The sequence below is a fragment of the Pangasianodon hypophthalmus genome, chromosome 8 (genome assembly GCF_027358585.1).
Source record: "Pangasianodon hypophthalmus isolate fPanHyp1 chromosome 8, fPanHyp1.pri, whole genome shotgun sequence".
NCBI lineage: Eukaryota > Metazoa > Chordata > Actinopteri > Siluriformes > Pangasiidae > Pangasianodon > Pangasianodon hypophthalmus.
Window position 1 is genome coordinate 11,246,026 of NC_069717.1, and position 27,106 is coordinate 11,273,131.

The following is a 27,106-nucleotide window of genomic DNA, read 5'->3' on the forward strand; positions in this document are numbered from 1 at the left end:
TAAGAAAACATGGTGGAAATTGAATGGGTATTTAGCAGTGACATGTCTCTGTCAGGGTTTTTTTTTTTTTATTTACAATAAAAACAAGCTAATTGCCTGCAGAAAATACGATAGCATTGTACAATTACGATATAATATGTAATGAAAAAGTTTACAGTGGCTTCATAGATTGATACTTAAAAAAGCAAAACACACCTGATGTGCATCTTTGTTCATTTTCTAGAAGTAGAGTTAAAAACCTTGCTGTCTTGTTTTGTAGTTAATTAACAGAAGGTACACCGACATCTTGCTGCAACCAAAGTCACTCGAACGCACCTGATGTCGTAATTACGACTTCCCAACTCGTAAATACGAACTTTCCAGGAGCACTTGAATGCACAGTCAGCTGTAGTGCAGATCTGAGAATGAACTATAGGCATGCAATAAACCGTGACGAATCACTGACAAATTGGGCCATATGTAACCCTGCTGAAGAATCCAGCTTGTTCTGGCCAGCTACCATCTGCCAAAACACAAGCCAAGCTGGACAAACTGGCAGACCATTTTTGCCAGCTGGTAAGTTATTTTCATTCATTCATCTACAGTAACTGGATCTGGTGCCCAGGCACAGGGTGGGGATTGGACGCCCATCCATCACAGGGCACCCTTCACACACACACACACACACACACACACACACACACACACACCCTCATAGCCAATCCTCTTACTGGCATGTTTTTGGGAAGTCAGAGGAAACTGGAGAACCCAGAAGGTGTCCATACAAACATGCACAGAAACTGCATAGACAGTAATGGCAGCTTACCTATTACTAGACTACACAGATCAGTATATGTTTGAGATTTTCTAGTTACCTTACTCTTAAAACTAACTTGTCTATGATGTAGCATTACTAATTCAGAAACTGTTTCCTTTCTACCAGCACTTACCAGCTGGCAAAGATACCAGTCTGACCAGCTCAGTCTGGGTTTTGGCAGCTGGTAGCTAGGAAGACCGAGCTGGATTTTTCCAGATGTTAGATATGCAAAGCTCTCATAGATCATTGCCAAGGCCAGGATACTGTAATATTGGAGAGGAAGAAGTTCAACCAGGAAACATTATTAAACAATAGACTTTTGAAATATGTTAACTATTGAATAAGGTGATAAATTTACTCTTAATGTTTGAACAGACCCTAACACTGGCATAACCTGGCATAAATCTTTCACTGGAGTAAAACATAGACAATAAAAGGTGATCAAATCAGTAATAGCTATATAAAAGGGTTAGAAAATTATTAGTTTTAACTTAATTTCTAACATGACTGTCACCTTTATTTAAAAGTCAGAAATTGGATTCTGGCATTAAAGCCTGAAAGCACAATCCATTTCCCAGATTTTTTTTTACAGATTTTATTTTATCTAATAGATGACTTTTTGTCATTTTTAATTTGTGGCCACAAGAAAGTATGGAGACCCCTGCTGGTTAAATAGAAGACTTACTAAAGAGACTAATTATACACTATTGGAAAATGTGAACTGTGTGGTTTGAATGATGATGTGTAGAGTTAAACCTAGAACCCTAAAGACTTCTTTCATTTATCCCCCTGGGCAACCCTTCTTCGTACCTCTTAGCACCCTACAATACAGGGGTTTAACTTGCAGAGAGGGCTCCAAATTGAACCCATTTGGCAGCTAAGAACCCCTACTTACCAAAGAACCCATGAACAACCGCTTTTTGTTAGTGTAATGTATTTGGAATGCTGCAGTAACGGCAGGAATTCAGACTGGCTTATTTTTCAGTAATTACTTGTGATAAAAATAGTGAAGAGTTTTTTTTTTTTTTTATCATACACTAGGCCCAAATTCATAGCAGAATTTTCTACTTTGTTCAAAAACAAGTACAAAAACAAAGTGCAAAACAGATGCAACATTGATAGTTTGGATCAGAATGAAATTGACATAATTTGTTCCCTCACCCCAAATATAGTCAACCAACCAAGACACATTTGGAGCCCAAAGTTTGCTTAAGTTTTGCACTGGAGCTACAAGGCTAATATTGCTAACAGTTATATTAGTCATATAATAATAAACGGCATGATTGACATATATATGTATATATATATATGTTTCCAAATTCTGACTTTGTGGTCTGCATTCAACTAAATTATTAATCAAACCTTTTTTTTTTTTTTTTTTTAATAAAGGTGACACTCATGTTAGAAATAGATCATAGTGTAAGAGTGTCAGAAACCCAATCAGCTTAAGACTGAATGATGAACAATGTGATGCAGATCAAGTCATGTGAGATGATTGTGACGTAGTTTGTAGTGTTAAAATAGAGGTTATAAGCTTCCTTAACTAGTCAGCACTTTAAGCTCCAGTGCAAAACTAATGAAGCAACATTAAAAGACCAAATGTGTCTTCACTGATCAACTACATGTGTGTAAATCTGTGTACACTTTATTTTATACTTTATTATTGCTTCACATGGGTGAAGTATATTTGCTGGGAGAAGGCTATAATTGAAGCCAGAATCAGTACTGCAAATTAGGCCAGCAAGTTAACTGCATCTTAAATTTCAAGCAGTTTTGAGACAAGTTATTCCAAGAGCCACATCAAACCACAGCTATTTTACATAATCTTTCTAACCCAATAAATCAGCTTTGCAGTTTCTTTATAAGAACAAAAATTCACACGTGTGCAAGGGGCATAAGGGCTATGTCAAGTATCAACATTACAATTTTATCTTCACTTTGAGGTTAGATTTGGAATCAAACAAACAAACAAAAAAAACTTACAAGGATTCTCGCTCTCACACACAGATACGTACATAGAACATACATAATTTAAGCATATTGCACTATGGATGGAAAATTAACAGCAATCTGTTGGAATCTGAGGCTCGTAAATGTTCAGAAAATACAGTAACAGAATTGAATGAGGACAAAATGGTGAGTTCAGCTGAACAGTAGTGGTTCATAGAGACTTTGTGTACCATCACTTTTTTGCAGCCTTCTTAACTATGTTGCATAATTACCCCAAACCATCATGTTCACTGTATTCATTACAAAGGTGGGCAATTCCTCTTATATCAGTTCCTCTGAACACCACTTGGTTATGCTGAAGAAGCTCAATGAAGTATGGTTTAGTTATAAATACATCTGCAGCACCAGAACTGAACATGTTAAATGTCTGAGCTGAGAAACAAAGGAATGTCCAATACAGTCACTTTCTCTGCCATATACGTCCACTGAGACTAGGCAGGAGTTTCATTTCAAGTTTACAACTCATCCTTAAGTTTAGAGTCTGTTCCCTCCTCCTCTTCATCCTCCTCCTCCTCTTCCTCATCTTCATCCTCCTCATCTTTGTCTTCTTCATCCTCTTCATCCTTTGCCTCTTCACTTCTTTTCTTGTCCTCTTCCTCACGTTTCTTTCTCTCTTCCTCCTCTTGACTATCTTTCATCTTTTTTTCAGCATCCTGTTAAGCAGAACAGATAGGATAAAAAAAAAACCCTGACATACACCGACACCTTGCCATCCAATTAATTATATTATGCACTGATTACTGTATATTATATATATATATATATATATATATATATATATATATATATATATACATACATGTATATACATATACATACACACACACACACACACACACACACGACACATTTCAAATCAGGGCAATAAATAGTCTTGATAAAAATAGCTGTAGAATAGCTTTATTAGTATTCAGAGGAGAGGCATGCTCCAGATATATGTGATAATGCAATATTTTTGTTAAACCTCTTGAATTAAAGTTGAAAAACTACACTTCAAATCCACTGTGGTGGTTTCCAGAGGGGAAATATAATTGTGTCACTGTCCAAATACTTATGGACCTGACTGTATATCAGTGTTATTGTCACCAATGTGCAACATCAGCAGCTAAATCTGAAATATAATTAACAACAAGCTGAACACACCATCAGAACTATGATCAACTTTGGGTATACATTTATAATTGCTTTAACAGTGTGATATAAATGCTTTTAACTGTATGGAAGCTCTTTAGTTTAGTTTCGAGACGATGCATTTCATACCCATCATACATCCTGTAAATGCATTTAGAATGCTCCTTCACTCTAGCTACTTCTAATGAAAGACTATTTAAAACAATATATAGGCTTAAATTGTTGGAACCAGGTATGAATTTACCTTTGTTGCACCCCAGGTCTCATTGCCAACCTCCTCAGCCAGTTTTGGGTCATTGGTAATGAAAAAGTTGTCAAAAATGGTGCCAGACTTCACCTGTTCCAAAACAGTAAAGTAGTGTGGGTTAGTGAATGTAAAAGGAGCTATTCTCTTACAAGAGAAGTTATTTATTATATATGTTATGTAAAACAATAATCATAATATAATATGACCATCACACCTTAATCCATCTCATTAAGCATTAAACAAACTGTCATAACAGGAGATAATAGGATTTATACCTGCCACAGGTCCAGTCCAATCACTCCAATGCTGCTGTATTTGTAGATCTCAGGATCAGGAGTGTATTCAGGGTTGTCAATTTCAGGGTGCACCCATTTACCTTTGTAGGCAGGATTGTCGATCTGTTTTGGCTTCCATTCACCCTAAGAAAGGGGAAAACCAATTATATGAAACATTCTCAAATAAGAGCTGTTCTACTATGCTACACGTTTTCAAGTAAAAAGCAACAACACACTTACTCTACTTTGTAAGTTTTTAAAGATAACACACATTTGTTGAATGATGAAAGTTTCATTTTTTGGTGCATATACATTTGGGTGCTTCTTTGGTACGTTTGTTAACTCTATGAAATGCTACACTCAGTGAGACACAACTGAAGGCAGTATTCACTTATGACATAGGTTTATGGAAATCTCAAATTCATGCATTTGATGTTTATATATAGCACAAAAAAAGATCAGTTCTAAAATTATATATAGAGTGTACATTTTTAAATTGAACTTTTACACCGGGGCATCTACCAGAGTTACACCGGGGCATCTACCACAGAATCTGCTTCATGTCAACTGTACTAATATACCTACCCTTATTTTTTATATTCCATTTCTGTACAGTGCCCTTGGAAAATCAACATAGGTGTAATATTTTAAATCCTCTTAATTAAAAGAGAACTTTGTGTACCTTGTACTCAGGGTTGGTAACCATGGGGGGCTCCCATTCTCCATCCATCTCTTCGTCCCAGTCATCAGGCTTTTTGGCATCAGGATCAGGGATGGTCTCAGGCTTGTCCCAGTCCTGCAGAAAGCCAAAAAGTCAGACAAATTTTAGAGAAGATCCAAAGGGATCAGTAACTGTTATGTGTGTAAAATAGCTTAGGATATATGAAATTAAGCATAAAGTGCACAGAAAGGCACCCCAACTAAGCAGAGGACCTCACTGCTAAATGAAAACTACTTGAAACTACTAATTTTAAGTGGATATTTAAATAATACATACTTAATAAGACAATGAAAAATTTATATTCAATCGAGAAGAAACAACCAGCACTGCTACACAACTCAGTTGAGTTGATTGATTTAACAATGATTTAACACTTTAAGCTGTCTGATGGATATTGATGAAATTTTTGCCAAATTCTGATTGCAGTTATCAGATTGTTTTGTACATGTCACTTCTGATTATCAGCTGGGATTAATGGTCAATAAAAGTAGTTCAAAATGTCGACATCTGCCCTTTTCAAACCTTCATCTAATATTGATAAAATGCCCAGTCCCTAACCCACAGCTGGCTAATGGCAAGCAAGAACTCTACTGGCGAGAGTCTCCATATGGCTGATCCACTCATGATTATGTCACGCAAATGTGACAAAAGGTGTGCAGGTGATGTTGCTCCTTAAATGTAAAAAGTGGCTTTTGAAGCGTGTTAAGAAATTTGATCCAAACACCAAACTACAGATATATAATCAGGATCAGCCGTCCAAGAGAACTTAATAATATACAGTAAGTATCATATTCTGACTGATTCTCTGGGGAGAATTTAATCAAATTACTACATAAGGTGTGGGTTTGTATGTGTCTTAAAAGCAGTTCTAAGTTTATGTTTAATTAAATTTTTAATCTTAAACACCTCACCTCTGGCTTTTTATCATCAGGGTCATCGATCTTCTCCCGCTCATCCCAGTCTTCAGGCTTCTTTGCATCTGGATCCTTGATCTTCTTCGGGGGCAAAAAGTCCCAATCATCCTCGAGAGATCCAGACTCCACCTTCTTATTGTCAATCTTCACCTCATACGTGTTGTCTGGATTAACGATGAGTGTGTACAGGTGGGAGTATTCATCATCCTAGTTATCAACATCACAGTATTAGTAGGGTCATTTTTCCTACAACTAATCGGAAAATCGTGGAATTAGCATACTGGGAATACCACGTAGAACTGACTTTACCTTGCACCTGATGTCTTTGTTGATCAAATGATTCTTGCCCTTATAATTGAAGATGACATGAACCTTTTTAGTGCCAGGGCCACAGATATCAGGACCTTAAACAGAACATATTTTATGTTTATATTTAATACATATCCTCAATTCTTTATTCTTAGTATCAGCTACCAGGTTATGAAAAAATGTAAGCTTTCTCACCAAACATTATATTGTATGTGGAATCTCCATGCATTTCCTCTTGCTTGAGGTCTGATGGGAAAAGCTTAATGTAGCCTCCTCCACAGTCTATGCCCTGCTCATGTTTCACTGTGAACTGCACAACCAGTGGCTGGTCCTTATTGCTGAAGTCCTCAAACCGAGATGAAATGGCATAGAAGTGAGCGTCCTGGCTGGTCTGAAGGCCTGTGGGACAACATGATAAGATCTAGCTCAGTGATATTCTATAGCAGTTCTCAGTGTATAAAGTGTGTGCACATTAAACTTGCTCTACCACATGAGTGTCAAATTCTAGGCCCACAGGCTGAATACAATTTGATTCTTTCTTTAGTCTATCCATACTAGTCTATCCAAAATTATATAATTATATAAAATATATATAACTATATAAAAACTTTTTATATGGAAAAAAAAGTTATTGGTAATAGCACAAAAGTGTGTAAAAATGGTACACTTTCAATATTTGGTAAACTGAATACCGCATTAATCACTATTTAAATTTTACCAGTTTGGCCAAATAGTTTATACAGTTGTGAGCCAATAACATTTTTTTCTATAAATGTCCTGCACTCTGCTTTAAGGCTTGGGCTTATTGCTTTAAACAGTTAATCTAGACAACATATGCATTTGCAATAATCCAAAGAAATGAATTACCCTCACAACCTTTGAGGAAACATGAAAGTGCCAACGTGGCCAGGACACAAAATTGAGTTTGACACTCTACAATATGGGGGTCCATGATCGTGGTGACTTGGAATTCTTAAAAATGAAACCTTAAAATCATTTTAACACTGAATCTAAGAAAACGTACATTTCACCATTCAGAAAAAAAAAGTGTTAGCCATTTCAGGCAACAATCTCACTTTTACATGGTTCCTTTATGACAATGGCTGCATTTTTCTGTTAAACAGGTAATAATGTTAATAATAAGTAATGGGGTTGAAATATTTTACAATTAATAATTTATTGTCCAGTTACAATTTGTGTAACAAGTTTGTATTATTGAATTGCCACGTCAGTCAATTTACCAATATAATTAAAAATAAAGAACAAAGGAGAGGAGAAGGAGAGAACTTCAGTTTCTTCTCCCCATGATCTTCAGAAAATTGCAAGGATGCAACTTCCTGTTGAACATGCAATTTATGGATATTCCAAATATTTCAATACAGGTGAATGTGTTCAGGTAGTAAGTATTTTAATGATTATATTTCAAGGTAAAGTATAACTATTGTGGTCTGTGATACGCAAAAATGCTGCTTTCTGAGTGCCGTATGTTTTGTTCATAGTTTAAGTTATTTATCTGAAATATGCACATAGGCTGTTGTTAAAGACACAACAGATGTTTACACCTTGTGTTCTGTTGGCTACGTAGCAACGGGTCAGACATCTGGAAGCTGAAATGTCCAATAAATGAATAAATGAATAAATGAATAAATGTTTTGAGGGAACAGTAAAGACACAAAAACACTTTCCATGCCTGGGGATACTCCTACCAGCAGATGTGCTATCATGAGTGCTGTATGAGTGCAAATAAGACATGATGTTACTGAAATGAATTCACCAATTTTATTATTTTTTTTAAGCAGCTGGTGTCAATTAATATTTCACCATTTTTATAATCCATTTTATTTGTGAGTTGAATTGGCCCAAACGTAACTTGTGTAATATAAATATGAATAAATAGAAGAAGGTAAAGCAGATGCACCAAAAAGTAAACTTGTCCTTTTTCATGTTCAGAAGAGAAAATGACCCAAGTGCAAAAAGTAAAATTAAAATATATGCTTACATTTTAAGTACTAATATAAAATGGGTCATTTTTGCCTTGAACAGAACACAAGTGTTAAAATGTCTTTTACCTTTACATAAATGTAAATAAACATAAATTATAAATGTAACACAAATAGCACCCTAATCATGCCATCACCCAAGTTTTTTTTTTTTTCCTTGGATTGGTGCATTTTATTGCAGCACAAAATATCAGATTTTTACAGATTTGATGAATTGTTCACAAACTGTGCATCAAAGCCAGAAGATGAGGATTTCAGCACTAAAGAGGAAAGGACAATCTCACCCTTGTCTTTCTCTGCATCGCCATAAAATTTGCCAGCAGACAGCACAAACTTGCCATAGTCGGATTTGTGGGTGGATTCCAGCCACCGGCTTTTCCAAGCATCTACACCAAGAGAAACCAACAGCAGAAGGTTTACTTAATGAGAAGCATCTGTATGCTTAGCTAACATCTGGAGGAAAAGTGTGACGCGTTTTCCTTCATACTGTCTTCATACTGTATAAATATGCAACTTTAAAGCAGCTCTTCCTTCATATTCAGACTTCCATTGTTTCAGACTGCATGTTTACACAGAAGAAAGACAACACACACAAACACACGCGCGCGCACACACATAAACCACGGTAGATGTTAATGTTATTGTTATTAGCAGCTAAGAGAAATGTCAGTAGCATAGCCACAGAAGTGGCGTGAATTACATGAAAACCACGACGTTTAACTTTAGATAAATTCTTTAAAAGAAAGAAGCACATACATCAGCATATTGAATGATTACTGAATGCATTCAGACAGTAGTGTAAACAGAAAAATAAACACATTACCCCCGTCTTCAAACTGCTCTCGGAGATAAACGGACGGTTCTGCAGTTATTACGGCCATTGATAAGCTTAGGAAAAGCAAAGAGAGCGTTGTCATTTTGTCAAAAACAAATATGCTCTCAACAGACTACTAGACAACACGTGAATTAGCTTAAAAACGGATAGAATGCCACCAAAGCACGCATTAATACCAGCGATATCACAACAACGTGCTATTCTAAATCAATGAGCACTTCTTCTCTATGCCAGGCTCTCCTCTGGGCTCAGAACAGATGGCCTGCTCTCATTGGCCCAGAGCGCGAAGAGGCGGGATTACAGATTCTGACCAATCAGAGCATTAATACAAATGATCGACAGCTAACTTTGGCCAATTCAGTCTAACCATGCAGTTAACTAGCAATCGAAAGAGGAGGAAATGAAATAACGATTTTGAGATGGAAAAGGGAATCAGACGGAAATGTGAGTTTAGAAAAGATTACTTCCAAGCTGCTCCTATTATTTATACTGTTTATATATAGTAGTTCTTTTATTATTTAATTCATACCCGTTTTTTTCCTTTTAACATATTATTTTAAATATTTACTGTCATTACTGTGGTTAATGGACAATCCAAAAAAAAAAAAGCTTGCCATTAAAGATTTCTAAAGGTCTTTATAAATTACTGACATAAAAGCTAACTTTTGCACATCTACTATCCAGATTTCCACTGATATGAAAAGGAAAGTTTGTTTTCTTTATAGTACTTCATAAAGTCATGTGAAAAATAAAACATTAAAGTACCAAACTACTGTTTGGTACTAATAAATCATTTTTTTATATATATAAATATAAAATTTTATATCGTAATATAAATTTTTATATTACAATATTTAATATAAAATACTATATTCTAGCAAATGATTTTCTAATCTCATATATGTGAAAATGTACCTTTTTGGAGCGTTAGAAAAATTAGTTAGAAGAAAGGACACAAAACTGGTTCCAGTCTAAAACATTTTATGTGCAAGAGCTAAAATTAAAACAAAAGATTTAGACCCTTCAGCTGGTGACGTAGTGGTGAAAATGTTACTGACACAAAAGTCTAAAAGCCAAATACAGTGTTATAAAATGTTCAAAATATACATAACAATGACAATTTAGAAGTCCTTAAATATAAAGCGTTAATAGCTTACTATTATAGCAAACCAGCATGCACATGTACATTTTTATTTGGAATATTTTTTTGACACACTGTAGCTTCATGTCAACCAAAATGACTGAACATGGTGATGTACTTTCATCTAGAACATTTAAATTAAATCCTTTCACTTCAACAGATTTCTCTTAAACCCAGTAATGACATTGTAAACACTACCGTGCAATTCCATAGTGTATGGAAACACAAGTTAGAGGTTAGAGGTCTAAGGGGTACACACCGACCCCAGACTCTGCATTGTTCTTATTGCTGTCACAGTCTGGTATTTTCTCTAGAAAAATAGACTTTTCTTGTAACAGAAACAACAGTAATGCTGAGAAATGATGGTCTGTATTACAGTTTCAGCTGCTTTTCTTTACCTTCATGTCTTCTGAACCTTAAAATCCTACATCCATAAAAAGTGACAAAAACCCAAATGATTCTATTTAAGGCATTCATAAACAGCACATTTACTTTAAATAATTATAGAACAAAATGTAAAGGTACATTTAAAAAAAAAAAAAGTAAATAACTGCCACACTTGACCTATACATTTATGGTGCTTTTCCACGGGAAAGCGTGTTATGAAAACAAGTATGTGATCCGACATTTTGTTGTTTCCTCCATCTTCTAGTGAGCGTACAGTACATAAGTGCCCTTAATGAATTTGGTTAACCCCCTTGCCGTGGTGCAAAGTGTGCCAAACAGGTGACTTGTCCCTTGTTTTGTTTTGTAAAAACACTAGCTAGCTAGAATCACTACAGTAGAATCCCAGAAATCAATATAGTTGTAAAATTCACGAGATGGAATGGAAAACCTGGTTGAATATATGCACACAACGTTGTGCAGGGTCATTTATAAATCATTTTCGTGGAATTAATCACATTTGAACCCGTTTCTCCACACCGCCCATTATTTAACTAATTTTCATATCAGTATTTCTGGCAACAGAGGTTCACACAGATAAAACTGGCTCAAAAGGTAACAAAGAAGAGAAATTTCAGTGAATCTGAAATTGATGTTCTTTAGCAGAAGTGCAGTCAATGCTTTTTGGAAGTCTTAGCAGTAGAGTTACATTGCAAACAAAATATGTTGTGTGGCAGTGTGTCACAGCTGCTGTCAGTGAAGATGGGGGTAAAGGGTGGACTTTACCTGGAGTGAAAAAAGTGGCTGGATATCACATTTCAGGGAAAAAAAGGCTGCTCGGTAACTGCGTTATCCTGGTCAGAGTCACGGTGGATCTGGAGCCTATCCTGGGAACACTGGGCATGAAGAGGGAAAATGTCATGGATGGGACGCCGATGGTCCACACCTACAAGCAATTTAGCATAACCAATCCAACTGCCAGCATGTTTTCGTGTAGTGGGAGGAAACCTACATGGACATGGGGAGAACATGAGAAACTCCACACAGACAGTAAACCGAGCTCAGGATCGACCGTGGAACCCTGAACCTGTGAAGTGGCATGTAAAAATCTGGTAACAGTCTCATTATAGCTTCACTGTTACGTATGCCATAACTTGTTCATGTGGGCTTAGTGACCTTGTGTTATTTTGTTAATGTAAAAAGAAGTTGATTCGTTGTGGAATGGATTTGCAACCCTGTGCAGAAAAGAGTTTCTCTTCTTTGGGTACGTACAGCATGGCTTTAGCCACCTCGTCTAGAGTCGCCTCATCAGGCTCCACGCCACGGATAACAAACGCGTCCCGAGCACATAGTTTAACATGACGATATTCAAGAGGCAAGAATGGCACAAAGAAGTCAATCAGGTGCCCCGACATGAGCTCACTCTGGGCAAATCCTCCTAGAACAGAGAGAGAGAGCAATTTCAAATATCACTAATAATGCATCAATTTAGTTGAGGCTTACAGAAACCTATTTTTAATAGTAATGGACCATTATGAATTACATAGAAGTGCATCAAGTAATCAATAATGTCAATCAGGTTAAAAAGAAAGGAAAAGTAGAGTTTTGTGTTTATTCTAAGTTCCATTATATGTATTAATTGCGAGAGCACTTGCCTTCAGCCTCCATGGATTCTGCTCGCAGTCGATGTTCCAGATCTTCCATACCAATATCCTCCCGGTTCTGCCCCGAATGCCAAAAGTCCAGTGCTACATCATTAATAGCTGCACCACCAATGTTACTACAGAATGAGATTTAAATTGAGTTGAGTGCAAAAAGTTGTACATCTTTATGAAGGTGAAAACTCTTTCCATGCAATAGATAAAACTTAACAAACTAGTAATTTGACACCTTAATGAGGCACATTAGAATAAGTTAAAATTTCTTTAACATATTCTTTAAAACAATACAGTGTTAAAAAAAACAATGAAATTCTTGCTCAGAGAATTACCGAGACCATAGGTGCTCACAGAATTAACCACTTCCCTTAGTGGTTAGAAGTATGCTTTCTATTTATTCACCCATAAACCAAACGGGATGCAAATTTTCACTGATAGTGCATGGTAGTAGTATGCACTTTTATACTGTTTTACTAGTACTTCTTATTTCAAACACTGCTGTCAGCCTCAGACTTCATATAATTACCTTAAACACTCACTTCATATAGTTGGAATAGCAACACTCCTGAAATCTCTCTATAAAATATCTCACTGGAGACTCATAATATAAATAATATGCTGTTCTAACTCCTTCCAGTTCAGTATTTTTTTGGCACACACCAACCTGAGGAACAGGAATATGGCTCTTCTGTAGCTAACACCATCCACATTATCATAGTGGTCCATATAGGGTTTAATGGCATCAATAAGACCAGGGTGCAATTTCTCTGCCTCATCAAAAATGAAGAGTGTCTGTGGGCAACGGAGGACCATGTCTCTAATAGCCTCCCTCAGCTGGCCCTAAAAACACATGCACAAAAATGAATATGAGTTTTTATAATGTAACAACACAGGTGTTAAAATACATAATGCACAAGATGCTGATAAAATTTTCTAAAAACATACACACTAGAAGCATAATAAATTAAAAAAAAAAAATTACAATCAAGTCTTATGTTGCTATTATCTGCAACTAACATATACTTCTTTCATCTTCAGTAACCGCTTTATCCTGGTCAGGGTTGCAAGGGATCCATCTCGGGAACACTGGGCAAGAGTTGGGAATAAAACCTAGATGGTATACCAGTCCACTGTGGGGCACCACACACACATTTTCACACACTCACACCTACGGGTCACCAGTCCACCTACTAGCATGTTTTGGGAGGGGAGAGGAAACCGGAAACCCACACGAAGAACATGTGAAAGTTCACACCGACAACAACCCGAGCTGAGGATCTTACTGGGGACCCTGGAGCTGCGGAGCATGTGCTGTGAGGGTTACAGGACTGTCTGCTATACCAGTCCTGGTCTCCCCAGCACATGATGAACTACAAGCAGGTTGGCTAGGGCCTGCCGTTGACACTTGCATCATCAGATGAAGTGATAGAGGCATTGATCACATTGCCTCTTATTAGCCATTTTTCTGCTTGCATGAGAATAATCGCTCCAACCTGCAGTTACTGACCAAATTTGCTGTCCTGGTTGTGCTCTCTTGGAGAGAGGCACAATCAAAAGAGTACACCCTACAGCTCAGAACGAGGGGTTCTACTCAACATACCTTCCTCACACACATTACAGCCCCCAGTCTTATAGTGAACAGAACTCCCTAATACCAAAGGAGGTCACACAATCTGTGTGAAGCTAGACTCACTGATAGTAAATAGTAAAGTTTGCACAAAGGCATTGTGAGAATGGCTCACCTTGTACACGTCCACCAGTCTTGCATGTGGGAAGTGGAATGGGGCAATGAACAGACGTACACACTCACTCTTCACTCCATCACGATACAGGTTATCGGCCACCAGCCGGGCCACAAAGTTTTTGCCTGTGCCTGACCAACCGTGGAAGGAGAGGGTCAGGGGCTTGTTCGACTCAGGGTTATTAATGAAGCCTTGAATGGCCTTCAGGACCACCGACTGAGCCAGGTGCTGCCCATGAAGTTTTAGCTGTAGATCCCGCTCTAGACCTAATTGCACAGTTCAAGAAAAATAGCTGCTATTGCAGATATACACACACACACATATATATATATATATATATATATATATATGTAAAATCACACTCACTATCCACTTTATTAGGAACACCTGTAGACCTGCTCATGCATTCATGCAGTTATCCAATCATTCAATCATGTGGCAGCAGCACAGTGCATAAAATCGTGCAGCTACAGGTCAGGAGCTTCAGTTAATGTTCACATCAAACATCAGAATTTTTGGTTTTAATATTTCGGAAACTGCTCATCTCCAGGGATTTTCACACACAGCAGTCTCTAGAGTTTAAACAGAATGGTGTAAAAAAAAAAAAAAAAAAACACTGAGTGAGAGACAGTTCTGTAGGTAGAAACGCCTTGTTGAGGTCAGAGGAATGTGGCCAGATTGGTTTGAGCTGCCAGGAAGGATATAGTAACTCATATAATCACTCTTTACAGTTGTGGTGAGCAGAAAAGCATCTCAGCATGCACAAAATATTGAATCTTGAGGTGGACGGGCTACAATAGCAGAAGACCACATCAGGTTTAACTCCTGTCAGCCAAATACAAGAATCTGAGGCCATCATGGGCACAGACTCACCCAAACTGGATGGCTGAAGATAAGAAAAAAAATCACCTGGTCTTTTTCCAGTCTTCAACTGTCCAGTTTTGGTGAATCTCTACTGCCTCAGATTCTTGTTTTTGGTTGACAGGAGTGAAACCTGTTTTGGTATTCTGCTGTTGTAGTCTATCCACCTCAAGGTGTGATGTGTTGTTCATTCTGAGAGGCTTTTCTGCTCACCACGGTTGTAAAGAGTGCTTATTTGAGTTACTATAGACTTCCTGTCAGCTCAAACCAGTCTGGTCAACCTCCTCTGATCTCTCTCATCAACATGGTGTTTCAGCCTGCAGACCCTCTGCACACAGGATGTTTTTTTGTTTGTTTGTTTTTTTGCACCATACTGTGTAAACTCTAGAGAATGTTGTGTGTGAAAATCCCAGGAGTTCAGCAGTTTCTGAAATAATCAAACCAGCCCGTCTGTCACGAGCAACCATCCCACGGTTAAAGTCACAGACATCACACTTTTCCCCAGTCTGATATTTGATGTGAACATTGACCTGTATCTGCCTGAGTTTATGCTTCATGTTGCTGCCACTTGATTGGCTGATTGGATAACTGCATAAATGAGCAGATGTTCCTATTAAAGTGGACTTTGACTTCCTATTAAAGTGACATATATATATATATATATATATATATATATATATATATATATATATATATAAACCATACAGTGTATACACGAAATCTATACATTCAACTGAACATATAACAGTGATGAGTGAGGGTTGATATGCACTGGCTGAAAAATAATGAATGTGCTGTTGAACATTCTACCTGTGATGTTGTTAGTAATTCTGCAGTCTCCTGAGTCACAGCACTGTCCAATGCTGCAGTACCAGTTGGTCACCATGCCCGTATAATCCTGAGCAAGCCACGACCACATGTCCCCTGTAGGCACTGAACACAGCAGGAAATTGTGACAATTCAACACTGAATGATTAGATCATTGCGCAAATGAGCAGCCCAACACGTTTCTAAATGAAAGCCATGGTTCTGTTTCCGCATGGTTCAGTCAGACTGCTGAAGCCCAGTCTACAGCACGGCCTCGCTTCCTACCTTGCTGGGTCGCATCGTCCTGGTTCGGCTGACACTCCCCTTCCCAAACATGGCAGTAGAGGTAGTTAAAGTAATAGGTCGACGCATTTGAGATGCTGTCAAAGTGAAACAAATCCGCGTTAACGGACACCGCAAAAAGCGCGGAGAAAAAGACTAACACAATCATCAGGTCCGATAGGAATGCCGTGTATACACTGAACTACAAATAAGCCTCCTTACTGTGCCCATTCAGACCTCCTGTCACAGCCTACCGGGGACGTAAAAACGCACCATCAGTATTTACACAGGACAGGCTGCCGCGGAACACTGACGTCATTTCCGGCAGTCGCAGAGAACACGACAAGCCTCGTGCTAGCCGTAGGCGGCTTCCTTTTACACACAGAACACTATATTACATACACTAAATAGCAAAAAATAAATAATAAAAAAAACTTAATATTAATAAATTGCATATTTAGAAGATATTCCTCAGTGCCCCTTAAAAGATTACATTCTTTCCCCCCTTATGTTTGGGGTTTATGTAGGCACCAGCACTCTGAGCCAATGTCAATAAAAGAATCAAGCTCGTTTTGGCCAGATAGATCACCCAGTACCAGCTTTCAAATTTATTAAAAGTAATTCAGTTGAAAGAACATGGACTAAAATTAACCGGAAATGGAGTTCAGTATCTGCTCCTAAACAAGTCGTGGTCTTCATTTGTTGTACAATGAAGATGTAACTTCCGGTGACCAGACAGACAATTAGTCACTGACTACAGATTTATTTGCTCAATTCATCACCCTGTTTAATCATTTATAAAAGTTATAGGTTTCCAGTATTCTGCCACTACAGTATAACAGGAAAGGTATGCATGCACAGAAGTGAACAAGCCCGAACCAACTGGCTAGTCCTGAGAGTTTAACAGGTTTAAAACCATGTCACCTTTAACAAGATTACAACTTTGTACAGGAAAAAAAAAAAGGAGACATTCAAAGTTCATTCAATTTTATTCAATTGATTCCAGACAATTTTAAAATACAGCCCATCAACATCCCCCACCTTCATGATTCAAAGGGCATTAAACTTAAAAACCAGTCAACTGGTACTGGATAACATCAGAACATCCAGGTCCAGATGATCTCACACAAACTTGGGTTGAGTGCCACTGTGTAAAATAAATAAAATCAAATCAGTCATCAGGAAAGTTTACATGACTAGCACAATGCAGAGGTAGCCATGGCAACCTCAGAAATAAATGGAACGGAAAAGGGTATAATCAGCAGATTCATTTGGCAGAATCTCTTCATCACAGGTTGCAGGCAAAACAATTTATAAGCATTAACACTACGTACCTGAACATTGCCAGCCTGTCAACTTATCCAATGGACCGCAACTCAAATCTGCATGTAATGGAGAATTATGTTTAGTCAGGGTAAGTCAAAGCAGCTTGCAGTGGATTAAAGACAGGGGTTCATCAGCAAGAGACTGTCCACATTTGTGTTCAGGTCAGACATTTGTAAGACATCACTGAACCCCAATTGTGGGCTAATAAGTTAAATAAGCATACAAACCTGGTGAGATTGTGGCTTGCCTCAACAGGGCACTCAAGTTTACAGGAGGCCAACAGCTTCACCTATCAATGAGTAGACTCCTGTTAGAACAGAAAATATTACCCATGAGGTCTAAAGACTACCTAAATGACCATATCAGACAGAGCTAATATCCAATCTCCATGGGAAAGTCAATGGACATTAAATCATCCCACTGGTCATGGGCACTAAAATACACAAATCTGTATTAGAACTCACCATTCAAGCATCAAGCATAAGCAGCCAACCTATGGGGGAGAAAAGATGATTAGGGCAAGACTACTGCAGCTATGGAATACTCAGACATCTGAATCCAGATCAGTCATCAAGACTTAGTGTCCTCAACAAGATCAGAGACCTGATTCAAGATCATCCTCTCCAGATCACAGCAGAGAGATCACACAACCAAGTGACTACATACCTGGAGGGAGGACATCCAAAGACAAGGTCAGCATCATCTACACCATCTAGATGCTGCAAAAAAAAAAAAAAAAAATTATTTAACAGCCAGTTGAGGCAGTGATCACATGCATCTGTCTTTACTCGATACATCAGCTAGGAGCGAAAGACATTGCGCATGGTTCTACATGGAGGTTCTGCTGAACTATGCAATCATCACCTGTATCATGTTATACAATTAAAAACTTGAGGTCTAAACTCACCTTAGCATAGGCCCCTCAGCAGCTTCATCACTGCAAAGAGAAAAAAAAAAGAAAAACCATGTTCAAAAAGCACAATCCTGTTACATTTGCCTACAAGTGGAGAACTGATGCATCAGCTAGGAGCGAAAGACATTGTGCATTGGTTCTACATGGAGGTTCTGCTGAACTATGCAATCATCACTTGCATCAAAATTGCACATTGGGAAAAATAAACCTTAAATCATTACCATTCAGCCAACTTCACTGGGCCGTATCATGCACCTGACACAGGCACCCTAGGGGAAGACGACACTTGTTACAATGTGCATACTTTATTAAAAAAAATATGCTTGATAGACATGCTACTGTTTCAGTACAAATATGTCTTTCACTCTTATTCAGAGAGATTCCCATTGTCTTAACAACAATCATCATAAACAGCAGACACCTTTGCAGCATTTAAATAAATCTCCAGAAGCTTACCTCTCATTTCATCAGTCCAACATCCTAGTGGAAAATCAAGTCATCCTAGGAGAAAAAGGAAGGAAAAATTACTTCAAGAACACACCAGGAGGACTCCAGCAGATAAATACAGTGCCTCAGATTAAATATTTGGTGGTTGCAATTTCATCAGTCTTGGATCAAGAGTAGCAAATAGGGTCATCATAGAGCACACATTAGAAGGGAAAATTTTTAGGACACAAAACATACCTGTATACAAGTACAGCATACAAATTTCCATCAGCCACTGCAAGAAGAAAAGGAGCAGATTTAGCTTTCCTGTCGATGTTAATATCAGAAGAAGAAATGATCAAGCTGCCTCAGATTCAAGTTTTCAGAAATCACTTCTGTCCACTACTCTTATTCATTTCACTCATCACGGGCAATAAGAGGAAAAAAGATTTTAACAGCACATACCTTCATTTATAGCAGGCCATTCTTTTTAAAGGCTGTAATAAGCAAATAAGCCAACAATTAACCCCTGTAACATGCAAGGTAACGATGTACACAAGCCAAATTCAAGCCTCAGAAATATATTTTCAGAAACCACTTCTGTCCACTACTCTTACTCATTTTTCTTCATCACAGGCTTGGTAGTGTTCATGTGCAGAGGTAACCAATACACTGCATTTTATAGTTTTTGGTACATTATATTACAGCTGATGAATAGCAACAGTGGATGTGAACTTACCAACAGCCGGATGTGCCAGGACCAACTGCTGAATCCAGCTCCTTCTGCAGAACAGACAGAGGAAAAGAAGTTAATCTGTGCTGCATGGCTGCCACGTGGGATGCAGGAAATGAACTACAGAAAAGCCAATAATAACTACCACACGCAAAATCAGAAATGTTGGCATTCATCAGATTTGCTCAGATGTCCCTACCAACATAATTTTCATCATATGGACGTGAGGAATTGAAATCCATAATTAGCTTTAAACTGAAACACCCAAGCTAAGCTATCGAGTTAGCAAGTTAGCGAGCTAAAACAGGCGCGAAGAGTAATCGTTCAGCTAGTTTAAATCAAATCGCACACAATAAAAAAGAAAAATAACGCATCCACATTTAAAGAGTCTACAATTAAAGCAGAAAGTCTTATGGTTTGATTGCAGAAAACACTAAGACCTAGACACACGTGTAGCTAAAGGCTAAGCTAGCAGACTAGGAAACCCGCAAAGACTTATTAAAATTAAAAAAGCGCTTGCACAAAACACAATATCTAAGAAAGCTTAATTAAGGACATATTTACTTAAACGTACAGGAGAAAAAATAATAACTATTACTAGACAATAGCATTTTAGCAACAAAAAACCACTCACACACCATCACACGCCATGGTAGAATGAGACCGGAGGAAAGGGCACGCGAGCATTTATACTACGTGCCGCAATGACTTGTGGGAAGTTTCAAGATGGCGCTTTAGCTAGCAGTACAAACTACAGACACTAGATAGCAGTGCTTCACTGCTGGACTGTATTTTGTAGCGATGGGAATTCCATCTCTGCTTTTGAGTCAGAGCAGTTGGTTTGTGGTTAGTCTTTGCATATTTGTCAGCCAAATTATTATAAAATCACGTGTAAAATCAGCTAGGTGCTACATGTTTGCTTTCCCAAATGTATTCCTGCATCGGTATTACTGTACTGCTTCGCCTGTGTATAACGTTCATTAAAAGTAGAATTCAAATTGAAAGACTGTTGTCTATTTATTCTGATATTCACTTTCCCAGTACACTGCACTCCATAATACCATTGTAACAAGCACCATGCAGTCAGACCCTCATGGCATGCTTCCTCAGTCGCACACAGATTCCTTGGTTTAATGTTACAGCTCATTAGATATGCGAGTCGGCTCAAAGAGTCGACTCATTCAATCAATCATCATTAGTATTTGAGCAGTCAGGGGTGGACTTAGCTCTAGGCAAAGGTAGGCAACCAAAAAATGCAAATGATATGTATTTTTAATTATTAATGCTAAATAATGTATGCTGAAAATTTAAATATTTATATTAAAACACTGAAATAGGGCCCCCAAATCACTAAATCCACCCCTGTGAGCAGTCCAGCAGTACAATATAACAAGCTGCTGTTCTCTAAGTTTTATAACTAACATATACCTTGGCCTAAGTATTTTGGGAAAAAAAAAAAAAAAAAATCAAAACTCAAGCTGTTCTCATTGAGATTTAATATTCTGCATCAATAAACATGAAAATCTGGTACAATCAGTGGTTATGTCAAATGAGAGGAAAACAGTTTAGATTGCTTTTGCAAAGCAACACTGCATGACAGTGAAATGTATGTATATGGCAAGGCCTCAATTTCAAATTTACAAACATAAGAAAATGTTTATATATATATATATATATATATATATATATATATATAATCCATTGCCTGTCCACCTTGATTCACTAGGCTTGTTGAAAATGATGAATCCTTCTCAACACCATTCTGCTCATGAAATCACCAACAGTGCAAAGTTCAACACAATCTCAGTCAAAATGTGGATCCTAATGGTTTTACTACAGCATAGCTTTACTTTCAGACTCACATTACACCTGTAGAATCCTTCTGATGACAATAAACTGAATTTCAAACATCTTCATAATAGATTACCACTAGCCTTTTTTTTAGGTATTAGATATAGTTTAGGTATTTGGTAACATCTGTTTTCATTATAATGTAGAGAGAATAAAAAAGACAAATCTAGAGGAAGGAGGGAGGGAGGGGGGAGAGAGGGGGAGAGCGAGAGAGAGGAAATGAAAGATGTTTATTGGGGGCATTTAAAGATAACAGTTGGCTTAATACATGGCATACCCTGCATATGTTGCATAATTATGCATTCATACTCCCACTGGACAGCGTTAAATTTATAATAACTTATACATTTAAAACAAAGAGTACTTGAATTGGAATGGACTTGCATGACTGTGTATCAAATTGAGTTCCTTCAGATGTAACCGCTTCCTCATTTTTAATTTGTGTTTCCTTAACTGTTCCTTGTTTGCAGCTACACATGATGTGATGCAAAACCTTTTAAAAAGAGAACAGCATGGGATTTTCTTCTATTTAATGATTGACAGAGAGGAAGTAAATGGAATGGTTGTTGTTATGCTGACATTTTCAAGTACATACTTTCAAACCATTACTATTGCAGATGAACAAAAAGGCAAAAAAGGACATTATATAATATATAATTGTAAGTTCTATATATGTATGTATAAATATCTGTAGCTAGCTGTAGGCGAGCCAAGTTCTTCCATGTTGTAGTTCCACCTAAGGCTTTTAAAACATCAGGAGATACAGCCTTCATTCCTCATTCACCTGATTCCCTGAGATACAGAACGCTGCTTTCAGTTTGTTCGATTAAAACCCCTTTTACCCCGCAGTGGGAGACAACATGCCTGTGGGAATGACCCACCCTGTCAAAACAAGAGCGTTCATTTGGCTTGTTAAGGAGCCATTAACTACCTCAGTGTATTTCTGTGGTGTGGGATTTTTTCCATCTTAAAGGAGCAGTGGAGCGTGGAAGTGGTGCAGTTGGCGAGAAAGGAGTAATTTTTTTTTATTTTATATTTACTTGTATAGAGTCTAGTTCTTATCATTCATTTCCAAAATGCAAAGCTGTTTAAATGTTCATTCATCAGTCATTCCAAGGCTTCACATGAAACGTGAATTGTAAAAGAGTTCTTTCTTAGACTCGATTGTTTCAGAGAGGCTGTACTAGTGTCGTAGTGAGGCCATTCTCTTCAGAAGAGGTTCATCGTAAACCCAGCACTCGCCATCCTCATGGAACAGCTGCAAGGAAGGAAAACAATCAAACATCAGACACTGTTTTTTTTTTCTCCAAAAACACTCCGTTAAAAAGGGGAAATTATATACAGTACAAACAAAATTATCAAAACGCAAACTGAAAGCAACAATGCGCTGAGAGACTGGAAGCAAACTCACTCTAGTTTCCCACTGAACCTCCTTCTCCTTCCTCTCCCTGGCCTCAGCCCGCTGTTTCTCCTCCAGACGGTGCTTGGCCTCTGTGGCGGCATCAATGTCTTTCAGCTTAAGGTTCAACGTCACATCCTTCCACAGCCTGACAGGCCAAATGAAAAACATCTGGCATTACAAATCTTCATTAGAGAAGCAGCCATAATATCAGCCTACTTTCTCAGCTTATGAACAAATGGACAAGTGGACAAATAGAACAATATAAATTTAACAAAAGATAAATTGTGCAAAATATTAAAATCTCTCTCAGATTAGAATTGAGCCTTTTTTAATGATACGCCCAAGTATTCAGTAAAGTGGTGGTTTTGAAAGTGGGGTCTGGGGGCTCCCAGCTGTCTGTGAAGCATAACCAGGTCTGTGGTTACATGAAAAAAATGAAAAATAATTAGCCTGTTTGACTAGTCACTTGAACTGAATGGTTTACTCTAAACCTCAATAACTCAAAAACAAGTAGACCTATAAATAATGTCAGTTTGGATCTAATAAGTTCTGTTGGTGGAAAGTTCAGGAATAAAAAGATCTATGGCTGCAATAAATACCCAGAATAGTTTATACTCATAACTATGAACGCAGATTATGGGTTATCCTCATAAAACAAATGTGTGCTTAGGGTGTCTGGGGATTTTTTTTTTTTTTTTTTAACAGTTAAAAGAGCACCAGGATGCAAAAAATTTGAGAACCCATGCAGTAGTGTACTATTCAAAATGAATGAAAGAGGGTTTCTGAGTGGCACAAAAGAAAAGTGCTCCCCATATCACCAGGAGATCAACGATGCCACAGATGTCTGTGGGCCAGGAGCCTAGGCAGCAAAACTGGCCGTATTCTCTGTGTGGGAGGGATGGGGTTACTTTCTCTGCTGTCAGTCAGAGTGACACTAGCCAAGCGTGGGCTTTTGTGAGTTCATGCATGCAGAGAAGGGCACTTTCGCCTGAGTGTATGTGCTTTGATGCAGCACACAAGTTAGTGGGTGGGAACTGGCAAATGACCAAATTGGGGAGGAAAAAATTTAGTTTTTGTACAAAGAGATAAACATCAGTGCAAATAACATAGGACTAGGGAGAGACTAAGCAGAAATACTAATGCTGCCACTGTGAATGAGGCAAGATACTCACCGCCTTGATTCATATTCTAACTGATCCTCCAACTTCCGCACCTTCTTTTTAATAATGCTGATTTTCCTTGTGTCAATAAACACGGAGTTTTCCTAAGACACAAGAAGCAAATATAATATACACTTGCTGTCTACTTAAATAGGAACACCTGTACACCTGCTCATTTATGCAGATACAGGCCAAGAACAGGAATCTGAGGCTATCATGAGCACAGGCTCACCCAAACTGGACAGCTGAGGATTAGAAAAAAGACCAGGTGATTTTATTTCTAATCTTCAACTGTCCAGTTTTGGTGAGGCTGTGCCGATGATAGCCTCAGACTCTTGTTCTTGGAGTGGAACCTGATGTGGTCTTCTGCTGTTGTAGCCCTTCTACCTCAAGGTTTGATGTGTTGTGCTGTCTGAGATGCTTTTCTGCTCACCACGGTTGTAAAGAGGGCTTATCTGAGTTACTATAGACTTCTTGTCAGCTCAAACCAGACTGGTCATTCTCCTCTAATCTCTTTTATCAACAAAGTGTTTCAGCCTGCAGACCCTCTGCACACAAGGTATTTTGTTTTTCACACCATTCTGTGTAAACTCTAGAGAATGTTGTGTGTGAAAATCCCAGGAGTTCAGCAGTATCTGAAATAATCAAAGCAGCCCGTCTGTCACCAACAACCATGCCACAGTTAAAATCACAGCCATCACACCTTTTCCCCAGTCTGATATTTGATGTGAACATTAACTGAAGCTCTTCACCAGTATCTGCATGATTTTACGTATTGTGCTCATGCCACATGATTGGTTGATTGAGTAACTGCATAGATGAGCAGGTGTGCCAGTGTTCCTAATAAAGTGGATGGTGAGTGTATTTTAAAGTGCACTTACAGTGTGTATTTTGTGTAAATAAAGTCTTTCAATATTACAATCTCAAGTTTTACTTAGATTTACTCAGGTGTGTTATTTAAGGTCTCTCATCTGACTTACCCCAGAAGCCCATTTTGCATACATCACTCCATTCCATTCCCCTTCAATGGAGCAGAATGATTTCTTATCATTGGGGCCACTGCAAGGGAGTGAATATTTCAGGCATAAAGTACAGTGTAAGAGTCAACATAAACACAAACATAGTGGTTAACGCTTTCATACCAGGATCACCACGATTAATATTTATTTTTAAACACATTCTTCAATTGATGTGCATTGAAGAATACTAATATTGACTCACAAAATGTCTGCGGTTATCCTGTGCTTCTTTCCCCCATAAAAGGGTTTGGTGTGGAACACTATGTTGGCACTGTAGCCAGATTTGGAGCAGGAAATATTGCACTCTCCACCTAATTCCACCCACGGAACAGTCAGAATCGACCTGCAAGGACACACGCAGGATAATGAAAGACAGCATCCCACTGAGACACAAAACACAGGACATCTTTTCATGCCAGGAGAGGACGGATAGATAAAAGGTTGAATCTCACCTGCCATAGCCATTGGGGAAAGTCAGAATGTAGTGTTCATCATGCTCTAGACAAGACACACAGCCTGCAGCAGACAAGAAAATATCAGTAGAATATACATTATCATTGTTATACCTGAACACCGACACCCAATGTGTGTGTCTTTGCCTACCTTGGCCAATATTGTGTACTCCGATGGACATTCCAAGGAACTTGGATTTGGTCCAAATGTGTGCGTTGAACTGGATTTTCTTGCTTATACACTCAGCGTAGAAGGCAGATACTGCAACAGTGAAGCCAGAAATAAGTATCACTGCAGAGGTGTTCTCAAGAGACAAAACATCTGTTCTTGCTCTTGTAAGTTAAGTCTATACAAGTGGTTTACAGTCCCTATAACAACAGTTTCCAGTTTCCTGAGTGCAAGACTAAGACTATCTATCCTCATAATACTGATCCTTCCATGTCAAGTTAATTTTTTTTTTAACCACAAAACCCACTGAACACACAATTACCAATATGGTTGAAGGCATGTAATGGAGAGGGCATTAATACTTAATGCTTTCTCTTAACTAATTGTGAACTCCTGAACTCTATTGTTATTATTATTATTATTATTGTTGTGTTATTATTAACCAAATAATTAATATAATACATGTTTGGATGTATACATCTTTAAAAAAAAATTTTTGGTCCATTTCAAGAGTTAGTCACAATGCGATTAATAATTCAGTGGCTTCCTAGCTTGTTTGTTTTTATTAAATTGGTTTGTGGGTGTAAATATGGAGCACTTACTTGGTGGGTGGTGAGAAACCTGCTCTGCCACGAATGACACACTACCCCGGCTACAATATGGCACTGGCCCTTCTGACACAGGCTCCTGTCCAAAAACCACATGTGCCCGTTTGAGAAAAGCCACTATTTAAAGTGTTACGCTGTGTTCACATGTTGGCGAGAGATAGTGCAACAGGTTATAACTGCTGAGGTGAACCAGTAAATGTTGCTATGGTATTTTGGCAGGATATAGCTTTAATTTGAATAGTTGATACTGTAAAATCATGATCTCCAAATCACCATGACAACATATACACCTGCGGGTGTTACTTTACCTAAAAACACAAGGGTAATCAAAAATGGAAATGGGTTCATGCTTCAAGTCTTTTTGTCTCATATGCCAAGTTTTTATGTGTTTGCTATATAGAACAAAGCACACTAAATCCACTAAAATCACACGCATTTCGAGTGTTTTAAGTTCCAGAAGGAGAAAAACAAATCCAATTTGTCATCCAACTATTATAATTTTAAGTCAAGAAAATTCAATCTCTGACAAAGTTCCATCTGTGATGGCATAATAATCTTATTGAAAAATATTTCAATAAGATTATTAAAATATTTCCATCAGCTAGACACCATTAACCACTAACATGTGAACACAGTAATAAACATGTAAATGGATGAATTCCTGCTGCGTTTTTAAATACATATTTCATATCACCTCACACATACCCCAGAAGCAGGCTCCTCTGTTTCTGAAGGAAGGTCCCAGTGGCAATAGAATACCTCTCCTAGGATGGGGTTGTACGGCTTCTTAGCCACAGATCCTTTCCGGCCAGCGTGAAAGGCTGAGAGATACCACCTCACCACCTGCACCATGCGCTCCCGGGGCTCTGACTGCTCTGCAATGCTGAATGTAGACAGAAGAAAACATGAGATCGCACCAGCATGAGATTCACCC

The 27,106-nt window shown here is 38.0% G+C and overlaps 3 protein-coding genes and 8 non-coding genes across 21 annotated transcripts in view; all 11 read right to left on the reverse strand.

The window, feature by feature from the left end:
• Positions 1–2,638: 2,638 nt before the first annotated feature.
• On the reverse strand, positions 2,639–9,801 carry calr (calreticulin). Its single transcript, XM_026929932.3, has 9 exons — positions 9,227–9,801; positions 8,688–8,789; positions 6,599–6,802; positions 6,404–6,498; positions 6,092–6,301; positions 5,142–5,255; positions 4,460–4,603; positions 4,182–4,274; positions 2,639–3,459 (listed from the first exon to the last, which is right to left on the reverse strand). Exons 1-9 carry the CDS (start codon positions 9,318–9,320, stop codon positions 3,262–3,264), a joined length of 1,254 nt encoding a protein of 417 aa, XP_026785733.3. The 5' UTR covers positions 9,321–9,801; the 3' UTR covers positions 2,639–3,261.
• Positions 8,682–16,934, reverse strand: tor3a (torsin family 3, member A). Of its 4 annotated transcripts, XM_053236064.1 has the most exons (8): positions 16,117–16,934; positions 15,835–15,957; positions 14,164–14,429; positions 13,086–13,261; positions 12,419–12,543; positions 12,036–12,201; positions 11,550–11,771; positions 8,682–8,789 (listed from the first exon to the last, which is right to left on the reverse strand). In XM_053236064.1, exons 1-7 carry the CDS (start codon positions 16,280–16,282, stop codon positions 11,582–11,584), a joined length of 1,212 nt encoding a protein of 403 aa, XP_053092039.1. In that variant the 5' UTR covers positions 16,283–16,934; the 3' UTR covers positions 8,682–8,789; positions 11,550–11,581. The 4 variants fall into 4 exon arrangements, with proteins under 4 accessions (XP_053092039.1, XP_053092040.1, XP_053092038.1 ...); XM_053236065.1 differs by lacking the exon at positions 8,682–8,789 and having other exon boundaries at positions 10,203–11,659; XM_053236063.1 differs by lacking the exon at positions 8,682–8,789 and having other exon boundaries at positions 10,203–11,771.
• Positions 16,935–17,083: 149 nt separating this feature from the next.
• Positions 17,084–27,106, reverse strand: part of osbpl9 (oxysterol binding protein-like 9) — a 39,419-nt gene continuing 29,396 nt past the window's right edge. For 5 of the 8 annotated variants that reach the window (XM_026913238.3, XM_053236055.1, XM_026913255.3 and 2 more), the window contains 20 exons: positions 26,878–27,055; positions 26,167–26,251; positions 25,547–25,657; positions 25,396–25,459; positions 25,146–25,286; positions 24,905–24,983; positions 23,937–24,028; positions 22,774–22,909; positions 20,150–22,620; positions 19,518–19,561; positions 19,244–19,275; positions 19,037–19,073; positions 18,809–18,853; positions 18,574–18,621; positions 18,347–18,376; positions 18,106–18,158; positions 17,904–17,932; positions 17,667–17,746; positions 17,448–17,495; positions 17,084–17,260 (listed from right to left, as the gene is read on the reverse strand). In XM_026913238.3, coding sequence (XP_026769039.1) covers positions 22,546–22,620; positions 22,774–22,909; positions 23,937–24,028; positions 24,905–24,983; positions 25,146–25,286; positions 25,396–25,459; positions 25,547–25,657; positions 26,167–26,251; positions 26,878–27,055 — 961 coding nt within the window. In that variant the 3' untranslated portion in view covers positions 17,084–17,260; positions 17,448–17,495; positions 17,667–17,746; ... (7 more) ...; positions 19,518–19,561; positions 20,150–22,545. Of the gene's footprint in view, positions 17,261–17,447; positions 17,496–17,666; positions 17,747–17,903; positions 17,933–18,105; positions 18,159–18,346; positions 18,377–18,573; positions 18,622–18,808; positions 18,854–19,036; positions 19,074–19,243; positions 19,276–19,517; positions 19,562–20,145; positions 22,621–22,773; positions 22,910–23,936; positions 24,029–24,904; positions 24,984–25,145; positions 25,287–25,395; positions 25,460–25,546; positions 25,658–26,166; positions 26,252–26,877; positions 27,056–27,106 lie in introns of all 8 variants that reach the window. The other 3 variants (XM_026913230.3, XM_053236057.1, XM_053236056.1) reach the window with 3 other exon arrangements.
• Positions 17,337–17,410, reverse strand: LOC113537331 (small nucleolar RNA SNORD47). Its single transcript, XR_003403755.1, has one exon. It is a non-coding gene; the product is annotated as a small nucleolar RNA SNORD47 (small nucleolar RNA).
• LOC113537286 (small nucleolar RNA SNORD78) lies at positions 17,566–17,628 on the reverse strand. Its single transcript, XR_003403747.1, has one exon. It is a non-coding gene; the product is annotated as a small nucleolar RNA SNORD78 (small nucleolar RNA).
• LOC113537275 (small nucleolar RNA snR60/Z15/Z230/Z193/J17) lies at positions 18,228–18,312 on the reverse strand. The gene has a single exon (XR_003403745.1). It is a non-coding gene; the product is annotated as a small nucleolar RNA snR60/Z15/Z230/Z193/J17 (small nucleolar RNA).
• LOC113537270 (small nucleolar RNA snR60/Z15/Z230/Z193/J17) lies at positions 18,451–18,536 on the reverse strand. Its single transcript, XR_003403744.1, has one exon. It is a non-coding gene; the product is annotated as a small nucleolar RNA snR60/Z15/Z230/Z193/J17 (small nucleolar RNA).
• LOC113537327 (small nucleolar RNA SNORD79) lies at positions 18,689–18,768 on the reverse strand. The gene has a single exon (XR_003403753.1). It is a non-coding gene; the product is annotated as a small nucleolar RNA SNORD79 (small nucleolar RNA).
• Positions 19,143–19,211, reverse strand: LOC113537293 (small nucleolar RNA SNORD75). The gene has a single exon (XR_003403748.1). It is a non-coding gene; the product is annotated as a small nucleolar RNA SNORD75 (small nucleolar RNA).
• On the reverse strand, positions 19,348–19,417 carry LOC113537299 (small nucleolar RNA SNORD75). Its single transcript, XR_003403749.1, has one exon. It is a non-coding gene; the product is annotated as a small nucleolar RNA SNORD75 (small nucleolar RNA).
• Positions 19,659–19,737, reverse strand: LOC113537264 (small nucleolar RNA SNORD74). The gene has a single exon (XR_003403743.2). It is a non-coding gene; the product is annotated as a small nucleolar RNA SNORD74 (small nucleolar RNA).

Coding starts and splice junctions, on each gene's coding strand:
- tor3a (XM_053236064.1), bottom strand. CDS start 16,282: ATGATTGTGTTAGTCTTTTTCTCCGCGCTTTTTGCGGTGTCCGTTAAC. Junction 12,202..12,418: donor AGAATCCATGGAGGCTGAAG/GCAAGTGCTCTC, acceptor TCTCTGTTCTAG/GAGGATTTGCCCAGAGTGAG. Junction 11,772..12,035: donor GAGGTGGCTAAAGCCATGCT/GTACGTACCCAA, acceptor ATGTCCATGTAG/GTTTCCTCCCACTACACGAA.
- calr (XM_026929932.3), bottom strand. CDS start 9,320: ATGACAACGCTCTCTTTGCTTTTCCTAAGCTTATCAATGGCCGTAATA. Junction 6,499..6,598: donor CACATACAATATAATGTTTG/GTGAGAAAGCTT, acceptor GTTCTGTTTAAG/GTCCTGATATCTGTGGCCCT. Junction 4,604..5,141: donor TTACCAACCCTGAGTACAAG/GTACACAAAGTT, acceptor CCCCTTTCTTAG/GGTGAATGGAAGCCAAAACA.